General features: G+C 30.8%; 2 protein-coding genes across 3 annotated transcripts; one reads left to right on the top strand and one right to left on the bottom strand.

Moving 5' to 3' along the window:
- Nucleotides 1–445: 445 nt before the first annotated feature.
- On the bottom strand, nucleotides 446–1906 carry LOC102617264 (auxin-induced protein 22D). Its single transcript, XM_006471620.4, has 3 exons — nucleotides 1498–1906; nucleotides 1178–1380; nucleotides 446–931 (listed from the first exon to the last, which is right to left on the bottom strand). The coding sequence occupies exons 1-3, from the start codon at nucleotides 1698–1700 to the stop codon at nucleotides 756–758; spliced, it is 582 nt and encodes a 193-aa protein (XP_006471683.2). The 5' UTR covers nucleotides 1701–1906; the 3' UTR covers nucleotides 446–755.
- Nucleotides 1907–11453: 9547 nt separating this feature from the next.
- On the top strand, nucleotides 11454–14171 carry LOC102617550 (auxin-responsive protein IAA16). Of its 2 annotated transcripts, none has more exons than XM_006471622.3 (5): nucleotides 11454–11891; nucleotides 12884–13119; nucleotides 13322–13385; nucleotides 13589–13650; nucleotides 13779–14171. In XM_006471622.3, exons 1-5 carry the CDS (start codon nucleotides 11635–11637, stop codon nucleotides 13814–13816), a joined length of 657 nt encoding a protein of 218 aa, XP_006471685.2. In that variant the 5' UTR covers nucleotides 11454–11634; the 3' UTR covers nucleotides 13817–14171. The 2 variants fall into 2 exon arrangements, with proteins under 2 accessions (XP_006471685.2, XP_006471684.2); XM_006471621.4 differs by having other exon boundaries at nucleotides 11456–11891; nucleotides 13250–13385.
- Nucleotides 14172–14278: the final 107 nt, after the last annotated feature.

Below are 14278 nucleotides of genomic sequence, written 5' to 3'. Positions count from 1 at the left end.
ATAATTATCTAACCTCAATACCGAACATGCTTACATGCCCCAGACTACCGGATTAATGGAGCTAATTAAGATCACTTATCTACTATTTTAAAACTACTAAAACTAGCACATTAATTGTTGTGTTAGCTGCTTGAGCTTAGTGGTTGAGTTCTAGGTTTTTCTGATCTGGCAAAAAATGAAAAATGAAAAAAACAAACAATGATTCTAATTCTTGCATCACCCTTCTTTCTGGAAAATATACCAACTAGGGTTTACTCAAGGGAGCACTAATCAGATTTGGTTTGTAGAGGAACATTTAATTTCTAGTTCTTAAAATATCGACGTACAACTTGAATTTTTCAATCTGTTGCTCCCAAATTTCTATTTTTTGTGGATAGCTAGCTGGCGAGGCAACTGGTTATAAAGGAGGAAATACAAGAACAAAAGTAACAAATTATGAATCCTATTTGTAGCACAGCTTAATATAATAATTTTCTCATTGATGTATTAAAAACATTTGAACACAATATACGTTTCCTTTGTACAGTTCATCGTTCAAAGCAAAAACATATGATGCCCAGTCTATACATAATACATGCATATATATTTTTTTTCATTCTCTTTAATTCCTGAGGAAGGAAATTAATTACTCAAAAACCAGAACCCAGATCTGAAGTGCTTCTCCGGGAGCCCAAACTGAATTGGTTCCCTCTCATTACAAAATCATTCGGCTGTTAGTTATTGGCCTTATATATGGAATTTTTTTTTTTTTTCATTTAAACAGCACAGCCTAGGCCTCTAGCTTCAGATCCTTTCATGACCCTTAGCCTTTTGCATGAAGTAATAAACATCTCCCATGGTACATCTCCTACAAGCATCCAATCACCATCTTTATCCTCATAAGTTGGTACGAACTCTGAACCATTGTAGCCTTCACTCTCTGAATATTCACCTGAAAAATAATCATCACATACAATTTAATATTAGATTCAAAATTCTTCTGGAGTTTGGACTAGTAATCTAGTTAGTCTTTATTTCTCAAAAATTACCCAGAAACACTTGTGTCGTTATTTTCATATATAGTTGTTAAATCTGATTTCTAACAGATAAAATAGCACTTTTGTTTGATATAGATTAAAATTCAGAATAAATCTGACGTGCAACAAGTGAGAGCTAGAGCCAGTATAGATAAACTTACCAACTTTGAACTTGAACATGTCTTCCAAGGCCTTGAGCAATTCAGGATAATCGTTGTAGATGTTCAAATGAATCTTTCTGAGATAAGGTGCCCCGTCCATGCTAACTTTTACATAAATTCCGGAAGCCTCAGCCTCCGATTTCTTCGCTTGTAGACTATTTTTCCTGTAAGATCTAATCGGTGGCCACCCCACTACTTGTGTCCTGTAAAATTACAAATATACGACATCAACCCCATTAGCTCATGCATATAATATGCTAAAACGTTACTAAAGTAACTACATATAAATAAAATAAAAAATAAATAAAAAAAGTGCTTACTTGCTAGGCGGAGTTGTTTCTTCTTCAGATTTTGTAGCATCTGATGCATTAGAAATGACCCTGGAAGATCCTGACCGATGACCTTGGTCGTCGACGATGTTCATGTCAGGCAATGATCTTTTGTTGCTTCTTGATTCTTGGGTTCCCGGTAAGCCTAGCCGCAGCTCCGTGGCCTCAAGGTTAAGATCTCTCTCAAATGCCATGGCCTTACTTGTAATTTGCTAGACGAGCAATTCCAAATTGATTAACTAATACTTTGAAAACTCGTGTGTCTATATGTTGGCAAATGGCAATGGCGTACAAGGAAGCTATAGTGACGATGATGCAGGGAAATTTCTTCAAATGGTGATTGCTCCGAACGAAAATGAAAGTAGAAACTGTGTGGTGGGCAAAATGAAAATTCAATGGTGTTTATATGGAGACAATGCATGCCGAGTAGTATTATAAGGTTGATGAAAGGCAGAGGAATATTGCCCTCGGTGAGAGAACTTGAAATATCCCACTGCACTTAACTGCGCGTGTGCTCACACTTGCTATTCTTTTTCATGCATGTAAATGGAAAATGGAAAATTCTATTTGAATAATAGGAAGATAGAAATAATAGAATTTTAGTATGAGCAGTGTTATCGTTTTGTATGCTATTGTATTACTATAGTATGAATAGTATCTATATTTTTGTTTTCATACTGTCTTGTTGCTGTTCAAATAGCAGTGCCAAGAAAAAAAATGTGTTATTATGTTGTATATTCGCTTTTAGAATTTGTAGTAATAAAAATATAAATGGTGAATGTGACCAAGTAATAAATTGAAATCTTTCACATAAAAAAATCACATGAAGTTATAAAAAAAATAAAACTTAATAAATATGGATGGTCGGTTTGTAAGTTATTAGAATTAATAATTGAAAAATGAATCATTTTTCTATTAAAAAAAATAAAAGCTTTCAATTTGTATTTAAAAATTATGAATTTTTAATTTATAAATCTGGATTAAACAATTGTCATTCTTTTCCATTTTTTTTAAATTAAAAATTCTTTTTTGAACTCCTATAAATTATAAATTTAAAAATATAACATAAAGTTATCTATTCTTTTTTTTTTTAATTTAAGTAGTATTCATTTCATCCACTAATTACTAATAAAAAGTCAAATATATTGAGTATCTTTTTACTCAAAAAAAAAATTCTTAATATTACATTGATTTACTAATATTTACAATTAAAAGTTGGTCAAGCTTCTTCTGATTTACTAACACTTATAATTAGAAATCTATCTAACTTCTTCATGTAATTCTACTGTAACACAATTTAAATTTTTGAGCTCAAAATAAATCAAACCTTCATTTAAATACTTAACAAAAAAGTGTTTCCACTAATATATAAATTAAGCTCAAGCCTTTTTCACTGCATCATAAAGAAAGTGATCTAGTTAGATGATGCGTCCTTTGAGAAAAGAATATTTAATTTCCCATTAATAAACCTGCTGAAAAAAATGGTTTTTATTTTTTATTTTTTTTAGTGGAGAGTAGGTTTAGATGCCCGGCAAGGAGCGTGGAGTCGTGGAGGGAGCATCTTAGGGGAAGGTATCTTTAGTAAGTGAATTAGGGACAAGGGCAGGTAATGTGTTTGTCACATGAGCAGCACAATTTAGGAGACTGCCCCTCCATTTTGGGGACAAGCTTTGGACAAACCTTAGCCGCTCATATTGAAGACCGTGACTGTAGATCCAACGCTCCACATTCTTTGATCATTCCAAAGGAAATAAATCAGAACCGTTTGATCAAAGTCAAGTGGTGGACGGTTGCGTTGCATGTGAATTGGGCCCACGTGGGTTTGTCGCTGGATGGCAATAGCATGGTGTGGCCTGCCTCAACAGCAGTGGCTTTTAATTTTTTCGATCCACAGTTTTAGGGCATTTTTTAAAATTGCTGTTGGTGTGGTCAGCACTCAGCACCTTGAGCCATGCCTTCCATTTAGGGAGTTCCATGCATTTTCACTGGGAAAAAAAAATTCATATAATTTTTTTTTTAGTATGTTTTGTTGATTTTTATAGATTCAATTAAAATATACTACATGAAAATAAAACTTGTCCGTTATATGAACGAATTCTTCTATTTATAGAACCAATCATTCCATTCAATCTAATTATCTACAAGTGATTTTTCTTTCCTTTTTTTTATTTTTTAATGATTGTTTCGAATATGATAATTTCGACCAAAAAAGAAGAAAAAAAGAAAGAAAGAAACATTAAAGAATTGTTAATGGTGGTTTAATTGATGGGATTAGGGCCCTTTTCTTTTCTTTTTTCTTCCTAGTCTTGGCTTATTTTTTAAATCTAGTTATAGTTTAATTGTAAATAAAATAGAAAAAAAATAGGGACTTAGTTTAGTATCGCTTTTTAAATAGAGACTTATTTAAGCAGAGCTTTTGTTAAAGAGTTTTTACAAGTTGAGTTTTAACAAAAAAATTTCAATTATTTCACCGTCAAAGAAAACTTTATTAAAAATTATAAAATTATCTTAATAGATAAGTTATTTAAAGTTATGTTGTGAAATGAATGAAATAAGATCATGTAATAAGTAAATGATATTTTAGACGTTTAATATTTTAAAAAAACTTTTTAACCTCTATTTCTGAAAGTCTAAAATTTGTGTTTTTGATAGTAAAGACAAAATAATTTATTTAAACTTTAAAAACTCTACTAAAAAAAATCAAACAACAATAAAATTTTAAAAAAAGAGTTTAGATTAAATAAATATTTATGATCATTAAATAAGTAATAACAAAATAGCACTGACTTAATTGTTAACAATAAAATTCAAAACTCAATCTTAACCACTCATTAAAAAAAATACTTAGAGAAGAAAAAAAATAAGGAGCTAGAGGATCCTTGTCTTAGTCAATGAAATGTCATTTATGTATTATTTATTACTATAATTATAATATTTAAAGGTACGTATGCCGCCGTAATCCGGGCATCATCAAATGATCAGAACTTAAAATAAAATCTAATTACCTGATATTCTTAAGGTATCGTAATTAAATTCTTATTTACATATACAGTACTTTATCTAGAGTTGACGTTACATAAAGATGAAAGGTCGAAATTTTGGGTTTGGTAATCTCCTCAAATAATTTTGATGAGACCCCAACTTTTTTTTTTATTTATAATTTTTGGGGTGTCCTACCAAACTGTAAGAAACATTGAAAAGGTTAATTTGGTTTGCTATGGCTGTTAACAGCAATATCTATCAAGAGATTTATATTTTGGAAAGTCCTTTATTACTTTAATTAAGTCAAAAAATTAACAGTTAATTGTCCCCGCTTTGTTTAACAAGGTTTTGTTGATCATTATTTAGCTTCATAATGTTTTAGCTAAATAAGGTGTGCGTGCGTAGGTACTTGAGTTCACCCACTTTTCTACTTTTGTTAATAAATTTGTTTGTAAACATTTTTTTTTAATTGAGTAATATTATACATCTCTAAATTTTATTACAAAATTTCATTCTAATATGTCATTATTAGTAAAATAATGTACTTAATTCTCATAATTTTTTTTAAAAAAATAATCAACTATTTAATAAATGACACATCACATACTATATTATTTGGGACGAAATAAATGAATTTATGCTAAAAATATGATAGAATGGTTTTCGATTAACTTTATCTAACTAATCATCCGAATTCAAGTCTTAAAGGAGTTAAAGGATAAAAAATAAAATTGAGCTTTACTTTTTTTTTAACAATAAATAAAAATAATATTCAGGCCAAATTCTAAAATTTTATATTGAATATTTTTATAAGAATATTATTAAGAAATATTAAAAAAATTTAACAGATAAAAATTTTAGGGTTATGGTCTTTAGATACAGTAATTTGAAAATAATTGATCATTTGGGTTACACCGACAACACAATAAAACATTAGATTGCACCATACTAGCAAAAATTGCACGTGGATTCCATGTGATACTGTCATTTCTGAGATTAAAAATGTTCCTATTGATTCTTCTTCACCAGCGAGAAAAATTATTTTTGAGAGAAGGCTTTGATTAAAAATTATTTTTTCATAAATAAACAAAAATATCAACAGTTTTAAAAAGTTAAAAATATTGGACGGGACCACAGATAAACACCAAGGGACCCATAATTTTTGGACCTAAAAAAGCGGAAACTGGGGTCCACTTCAAGCGGATTTATGACACCACATCATGATTGTCTGGATGGGGTCTACATACTCTTATTATGTGACAGCCAATCAGGACCCCACATTCATCACAGCCTGGGCCCCCTCCTTTGTAATAGACCAATTACCAATTGGGTCCCATCGCACACATTTCCAGCTATTCCATTTTTCAATCTTATCCCTTTTTATTTCCCCTCTCTTTTCAATTGTCTTAGGTACCTTTTTAATCCTGTCTTTTGTGTCCCAACAAGTTGACATAATTATATTACCATGGTATTGATTAATGTTGTTTTAATTAAGTCTAATCTAATATAATCAATTCAATTTGATTTCATTTTTTTTTAGCTAATCGAGCTTAGATTAATATGTATAAAAACAATACTTCATTATCAAAACCAATAATCTATTTATGGCTGATCGTGAATGTGTTTTGTTTTTTATCACCCGTGTTTGAGCAATCGAAAATTTTTTCAATAACGATAATGATTAGGTCTCACAATATGAGAAACAAACCTAAATTTGGGAAGTTTGAGAGTTCTGCATCCAGCAGACGATATAATATTCCATTTTATAGAACATACCTGAATTTGGAACAAGTCACAGAACCTCGCGTTCTTGGGAGGGTCATTGGCAATAGAACAAAATGAAATCGTATCATTAACATATCTATCCACACATCGGGTCGTAAATTGACTATAATACTAATTGTAGCAACCGAAGTTTAACAACCGAGTAGATATTGTCGGCTTTACCCACACAGTTTGTCGTGATTTTATTATCTTACTTTACAACTCAAAACGAGTGTATTTAATTAGGAGAGCCCACAACTTATGAAGTAGTCTAAAAACTCACATAGATTTTTAGTTTATAATAATAATAATAATAATAACTGATGATGGGGTTGTATATTTTGAAATGTCATAAATATTGTAACCGTGGACACGGCTGAATTATGGAATGAAAAAGACTAAAGAAAAACATTGGGAAAAATGCATTGAACACGGCAACTCTATCTAGGAATTTCATCTTTCCTCTTTAGATTGAACATTCAATGTTGATATCCCAACTATATTTTGTGTAAAAAAAATTGAAAGTTACTCAACAATGCATTGAATCTCAAAATTTAATGTCATTTTCTTGTTGGCGTATGAGGGAGACAGTCCGCTCGTGGACATTTATACTGCCACGTTTAGGTGTAAATTGCCAAATATGAGTTGGGTTTCATGATGAGAAATGTTTTTTAAATGATGAGAAATGTTTTCTAATTAAAGGGTGATTTGATCAGTGTAATGTTAAACAAATTTCTAATAAATTGTTTTATTTTTGTCATATATATATGTTAGCTTAGCAAAGCTAATCAAGAAGATAAGTTTGTATCAATTTGTTCTCTGTGTTAAGCCATGTATCACATCGCTTTCACTTGTATTATTGGAGACAATTAAGGATATTATTAGATCAATTATTAAGGTAAAACTTTTGTATGGACGTTTAGATTAGATGGCATCAATTATTTTTCGAGAAATTGCCACCCATATTTGAAATGACATATTAAATTATAATTTCAACAAAGGATTGATATGGAAACATGATCAGGTTGTTAGTTAAATGGAATAGAACTAGCATGTAGATTAATATGATTTAACCATTTTTTTTCTCGAAAGAGTTTTTGAATGATTATGATTTTTTAAGACGTCAAATTTGTAAAATGATAAAAAAAAATTTAGTCAATATAAGAGACTTGAAGTTTAAATTCTACTCAAATCAGAGTTAAAAGAGGAAAAAAAAATCTTAGCTGCTCCTCATATATACTATCTCATTTGTTGAATTCTTACCACGCATGATTTATTATCACATAATTGGTTAATATGTACATGGGATTGGCATCCAACCGATTATGAAGTATATTGTCACATTATTCCTGTTATGAAAGTTATAAAGAGATTAATCTACATTTATATGTTAAGGCATAATTGTATTGAAAAAATTTCAGAAAAATAAGTGTTTTCAATAACATTCAATCATGTGTTTGTATAATTTATGTTTTTTTCCCCCCAAAAAAATTATGATACGAGGTTATGGCATTTTGAAGCATATTTTTTTTCTCTACAAAGACTATCATCGAATCAAAATCTAAGTCCCTCAATAAATCTAACTATAATATTGTAATTATTAACTTTTTTTATATAAATTGCTTTTTTAACCATATGTTAAATCTTACAAAACTTGCCACATCAGTTTGTAGCTGATGACAAAGAGTTTGTATTTCAATTTTATTTTAATGTAATATTTAAGGAAAACAAAATGTATACATGATGAAATACAAGGAAAAAAAAAATGAGGAGGATAAAATAAGTTCTACACCGCACTGTACGGAAAAAGACGAAGATCTTCTCTGTTGGTAGTTAAAAACTTGAAAAAATGTAACTGAAAGTGACTTGTGCTCGAACTTTCAATACTATTTTCAGCGTTTTAAATGTCTCACGTGTGGTGTCTGACGGAGATATTGACAAGAGTTAACACCTAACAGTGATGGGCGCGTACTGTGTACCATCACAGAGCCAGCTGCACACGTGTGGGGCGCTGTAGAGAGTTAGGGGTGATGATGACAGTGGGCTTGGTGGGGCCCAGTATCCACACGGGGGAAAAGACATGTCCGTCTGGCTTTGGCTGGGCTGTCAGTGGGCCTTCCCACCCCAGAATTTTGTTTTGGAGTAGACGGCATGTCGTTTTCAATCCTTTGCTTTGCTTTCTGTGTTTTGTCAGCTTTTGGGGGAAAGAAATCCAATGAGGATATGGCTTCTTGTTTGCCATGTCATTTGCTTCACATCACAACAGGTCATGACCATACACCATCATCATCATCACCACCATCATGCAGGGCCTTCCTAAGTGGCATTGTGGCCTATGGCACAAAAATGATAAAGTATGCTGACAAAAGAGCCTATATACCATTATTTTTATCAATATTTTGTCTTTTTTTTTTTTTTAACTCACTTACCATGCAAATAATAAGACTCATGAAAATAATAGGGCACTCTCTATCTTTCTATTTTATGTGTATGATGTTGATGATTTAAATGGTTGTGGATGAATGAAAGTGAAGGTACAATTTTCTTCAATTCTTTAAAAGAGCAAGACATTATAGTCAAATAAGAAATATGGTGTGACTTTGACCTCATTTAATGTATTAACTAATGGATAGGGAAAATGTTATTCATGGCTAGCTCCTTAGGACCACAAATTTCCAATGCCTATGAAAAATATGAAGAAAAATATTTACTTGCAGGTTAGCATTATCAACATAGGAATTGGGAAGTACCAGACTGTTAGTGTGTGTGTAATGTCATCACCTATGTATTAAAAAAAAAATTCCTTTGGCAAATTTCTTCATTAGTTAGAGTAGTTGTTGAAATATCATATTAATGCTTATAAGATATATCAATTAAAACCGTAAATCTTCCTCATTAATTTTCCTCGATTTTGACTTGTTTAAAATAAAAAAAATGTATTATAATGCACGACATTTTTATTTTCTGCTATTTATTAAACTAGAGATTCAACATAATGATATGGTTATTTTGAATATTAATGGAATAATTTAATTTGAGATAGTAATCGAGTTTTAATGAATACAACATAGAAAAAAAAAAAAAGCTGTAGATTTAAATAATATTAGGTTCGAGTCAACTAGAAAATTTTATTTTTGAGAAAAAAATATTTGATGATTTTTTTAAGAAAATAAATATTTATAAACAAATGTAGTAGATAAATAAATAAAATTGTCATGGGTGGATGAAACAAGGCACATGCAAGGATGCATCATGTACAATGGGCGGGGTGGTTTAGTTGGTGGGGCACAGGTAACACTCTCTCCACCAATCAGTCTTTGCACATGCACGGTTTCGTTGACTTTTCTCAGTTGTCGGACCCGCGTTGCCACCTGGCCTCCGTTGATTCCTTGAAGGCTCAGCTCACAGCCATGCAGACGCCAAAGGTTTTGCCGTCATATTAGCTGGGAGCATTCAAATCTGTAAGGCGTAAATTTTATGGTATATAAAATATAAAAAAAAAATTCGAATATAATAAATATATTGTTTTAGAATTTTAAAAATTTTAAAAAAATTAACTTTGAAATGTACAAGAATCTTACATCTTTATCAATTTACCCCCAAATATTAATAAACCTTTATATTGTTTCAAATAACTTTATTAGATGAATCAATTAGCACTCACACTATTTTTATTATGGTTGTGTGTATTATAATAAATATGGTATGCCAATAATATCATGTCACCTAATAAATCTAAAGTTAAAAAAAAATAAGTTAACATCAAACTTGAAAATACAAAATTCTTTTGTTTTTTTATTTCCCAAAGAGTGAAGCTATACATACACACACAAACACACACTTGAAAATAAAAGCAAAGATTCAAACAACATGTAAGTTTCTTGTTTTAATATATCAAAATTCAAGTATTATAAGTGTTTTCGCTACCTTTCAATCACTATATGATGGAAACAACACTAGCTGTAAAAGTGAAGAAGTGGGTTTCAATCTCATCCATTGAAGCAATCCCAAAAGTGTTCTCGTGTTATGCTTGTCATTCAAGAACAAATGCTTGTTTGCAGAATGAGAAATTTCTTGCTTTATGAGAAGCATTTTGCACTTTTCTATTTGCTTGCCATTTTTGTGCATATGTAGTGGTGCCCATCATGAAATAACTTGGTTTCTTTGAATTGCCACCACATATAGTGGCGAGTGGATAACTCTAGGTGGATTGACAAGATCTTTATGGTAATCTTCTTGGAGTCACAATGGCAAAGATAAGGATGCATATATATAGCTTTTCATTTTTCATTAACAAACTCAATTTCTTTTAACAAATTTAGTTAAATGGTTTTAAACAATATTGATTATACAAGGTTATAGAAAAACACATATTTCATCGCACGATTGAATTATTAGATGTAAATCGTGTATTATATTAAACTCTAAATTTTTTAATTAGTATCAATACAAGAGATTTTATCGATTAAATAAACTAACATACATATATGATATTGTATATGTAGTTAATAATTTAAACATCCGATTTGAGATTAAAAAAGAGACTCAAACTACATTTTGTTTTAACTTTTTTAAAAATTACATTTTCTTGAAATTGATTGATGTTTGAATCCCTTTTAATGGAAGTTTTATATATATTCTTAATTTTTTGTTTATAACTCACGCACTCATTGAACCTCGAACCCAAGACGTGAATCCTAAGAAGCCACTCCTTATCATTTGAAGCTAAACCTTGCTTCTAGATTAATGCATCTTCAACTGGTTAATATGTTTAATAAACAATGGCAAATATGTTTGGAATAGTAATAAATATCAAATTAAATTATCCTATCAAAAGTATCAGCTAATTATCACATGTCATTACCACAAAATTAATCTTTTATTAACGGATTTTTTCTATATATTTTTCGAGGGAAATTTATTTAATATGCAATGAACATTTTTGTTATGAGCCAGCAATTATTATTTTATTGGTGGAGCCTAAAGAAACAAATAAAAGGCAAACAAGGCCAACTTGGTATGTCCACTCACCTCACCACAATCATTCTAACATTTACATCATTCATGACATCACTTTCCCGACAACCCGCGGACGGTCCAAATTTACCCATCTCATCCACGTGGTATCATCACAACCGTCCAAAACCTCCCACCCACATCAAACAATACACAACATGACCTTATATCATCCAACATTTTAGCAAACTTTGCTCTTTCTTTGAATGCAAAAAAGAAAAAGAAAAACCAGAACTACTACTCTCGATACCCTCTCAAAATACAAACAAACCAACCAAAAAAAAAAAAAACAAGAGAGTGATAATTAATTAATTAAGAGAGGAGTTTAAGGAGTGTTTAGTGTGTAAATTTGAAAGTTTCATTAAGATGATTAACTTCGAAGCGACGGAGCTTCGGCTAGGGTTACCGGGCGGTAACGGCGGAAGCAGTGAAGGCGGCGGCGGTGGTGAGAAAGCCAAGAACAATAACATTAATGGCATGAAGAGAGGATTTGCAGACACCGTTGTTGATTTGAAGCTAAATCTTTCAACAAAAGAGTCAGGTGGGATTGATGTAATTGAGAAGACGAAGGGCAAAAGTGCTTCTGCTACTGGGGCTACAGACCTTTCAAAGCCTCCGGCCAAGTAAGTTATTTTTCTATTTTGATATATTATTTTTTTTTCTTTTTAAATTATCGTTACTTGGAATGCAAATTTGTCTTTTTAATTAACGCTAACAAATTATCTAAATACTGTTATATATCTTTTTCTAATATCAAGATGAAATATCGTTATTACTAGCTAGAGTAGATGTTATATATTATTGGTTAAATAAAATGTTGAATTTAATTTATTAATTATTTCAAGTGAAAGAGAAAAGTGTGAGATTAGTTTTTCTTTTTTCTTTTTTTTTTTTAACGTTCATAATGAAAATAAGGACTTAATTTTCTTCATGTGAAGATAACAAAATACTAACATTTTTTTTTTAAAAAAAACTTATTAGCTAGTGTGTAAATTCAATGAAATTGATTTTTGACATTTTTAATTAATTTCCTGTAAGAAATACTATTGATGGGGAATCCGAAAAAAATAATCGTTAAAGAGTTTTATGAGGGTACGTTATGTTGTTGTCACATAAGCAAACAATTCTGACTAAAGGGAGATTTCAAGGATTTGGTTTTCTGTCGGGAGGAAAGAGGAAAATTACAAAACATTAGGAATCTTTACTTTTCTCACCCACCAAACAATATTTCAATTTTCAAATTAAAATTTTTAAAAAAAGGCCACAGCTAATGATTCTTATCTCATTTTGTTGTACACCGGGAAAAAAAGAAATCTCAGTTGTACGGTCAGACAAATAAGAAAAGGCCACTTGCTTTTTCAAAAAATAACATGCCTCTAATCACAAAATTTGATAAATATTTTATATCATAATTTCGGAATCAGAATTTTGGTTCAACGGAAGCCATAAAGAAGAAATAACAATTTCGAAAAGGTTGAAACGTAATATAAACAAAACCACTGAATTTTAGTGAAAACCCAAATTTTTTTAGGCCTCAATATAGTAAGTTATTATTATTTGGGGGGTCAATTAATAGTTAATGACATGAAAATGATCTGATTTTTTTTTTTTGCAGGTCACAAGTTGTGGGTTGGCCACCCGTTAGATCATTCAGAAAGAACATCATGGCCGTCCAAAAGGACAATGAAGAAGGTGATAATAAGGCTAGCAGCAGCAGCAGCAGCAATGTAGCTTTTGTTAAAGTGAGCATGGATGGTGCCCCATACTTGCGCAAGGTTGACTTGAAGCTATACAAAAGCTACCAAGAACTCTCTGATGCCCTTGGCAAAATGTTCAGCTCTTTCACCATTGGTACCTACATATAACTAACACAAGCACTTTTAATTAATTTCCTCCCACAATTCACACTACTCAAAAAGTGCTTTTTTTAAAAAAAAGTTAAAAAAAGTGGGTTTATTTATTTAATCTGTTATGTATGTAGGTAACTGTGGGTCTCAAGGGATGAAGGATTTTATGAATGAGAGCAAACTGATTGATCTTTTGAATGGCTCAGATTATGTACCTACTTATGAAGACAAAGATGGAGATTGGATGCTTGTTGGTGATGTACCATGGGAGTAAGTTCATTCACTTCTATTGTGTTACTTTAGAGTCAGTACAACCAACCAATAGAATCATGACATGTATATAAACACTGTCACGATGTCATGTGTTGATTGGTTGTTTGTAAGTTCAATAAAAGTACAAGTGAATATCTTGGTACGCATGTACATCCTTGCAGTATGCTAATGATACTTTCTCAATTTGATTTGATTGACAGTATGTTTGTTGATTCATGCAAACGCTTAAGAATAATGAAAGGATCCGAGGCCATTGGACTTGGTAATTATATATAATTAACCTTCATTAACATTTTATACCATATATGATTAATAGATATAATGTTATTGATATATGTAATTAGCATGTAAGCATGTTGAGAATATAATTTCTTGCTATTATTTTTGCAGCACCAAGGGCAGTTGAGAAGTGCAAGAACAGAAGCTGAAGATTGATTATGATCAGCAACTTTTTGCCAAAAGCAGCTTGTTAAAAAAGCTGATTTCAAAACCAAAAGGGCAAACCGGCTTGTTGAGGAATCAAGCAGGGAGAGTTTGGATGTGCTTATGTATCATGCGTTTTTTTTTTTCTTTTCTCTTTTTTGGGTTTTTGTTTTTAAAATGTTAGTAATTAGTAGAGAGTTGGAATATATTCTGAGAGAGATTTGTTTAGTGACAAGAAGCAATAATTAATATTCTTAGAACATGTTTATAAGTCTCCAACTTCCCACTTCTGTAACTTGAGTTTATTGTCTATGACTTGTCCAATAATAATAATAATATCTTATTATTTATTTTATTTTATTTCTAGTTGTGACTTGTGATCATTATTGTTTGTTTTTTGTTCCCTCCACCATTTGTATTAATTAAATATTGCAAGTGATCTTTTTAAAAAATAAAAAATAACATAT

Source organism: Citrus sinensis, chromosome 5 (genome assembly GCF_022201045.2).
Source record: "Citrus sinensis cultivar Valencia sweet orange chromosome 5, DVS_A1.0, whole genome shotgun sequence".
NCBI classification, from domain to species: Eukaryota; Viridiplantae; Streptophyta; class Magnoliopsida; order Sapindales; family Rutaceae; genus Citrus; species Citrus sinensis.
The sequence above is the reverse complement of the archived record's forward strand: the minus strand, read 5'-3'. Positions and strand labels throughout refer to the sequence as shown.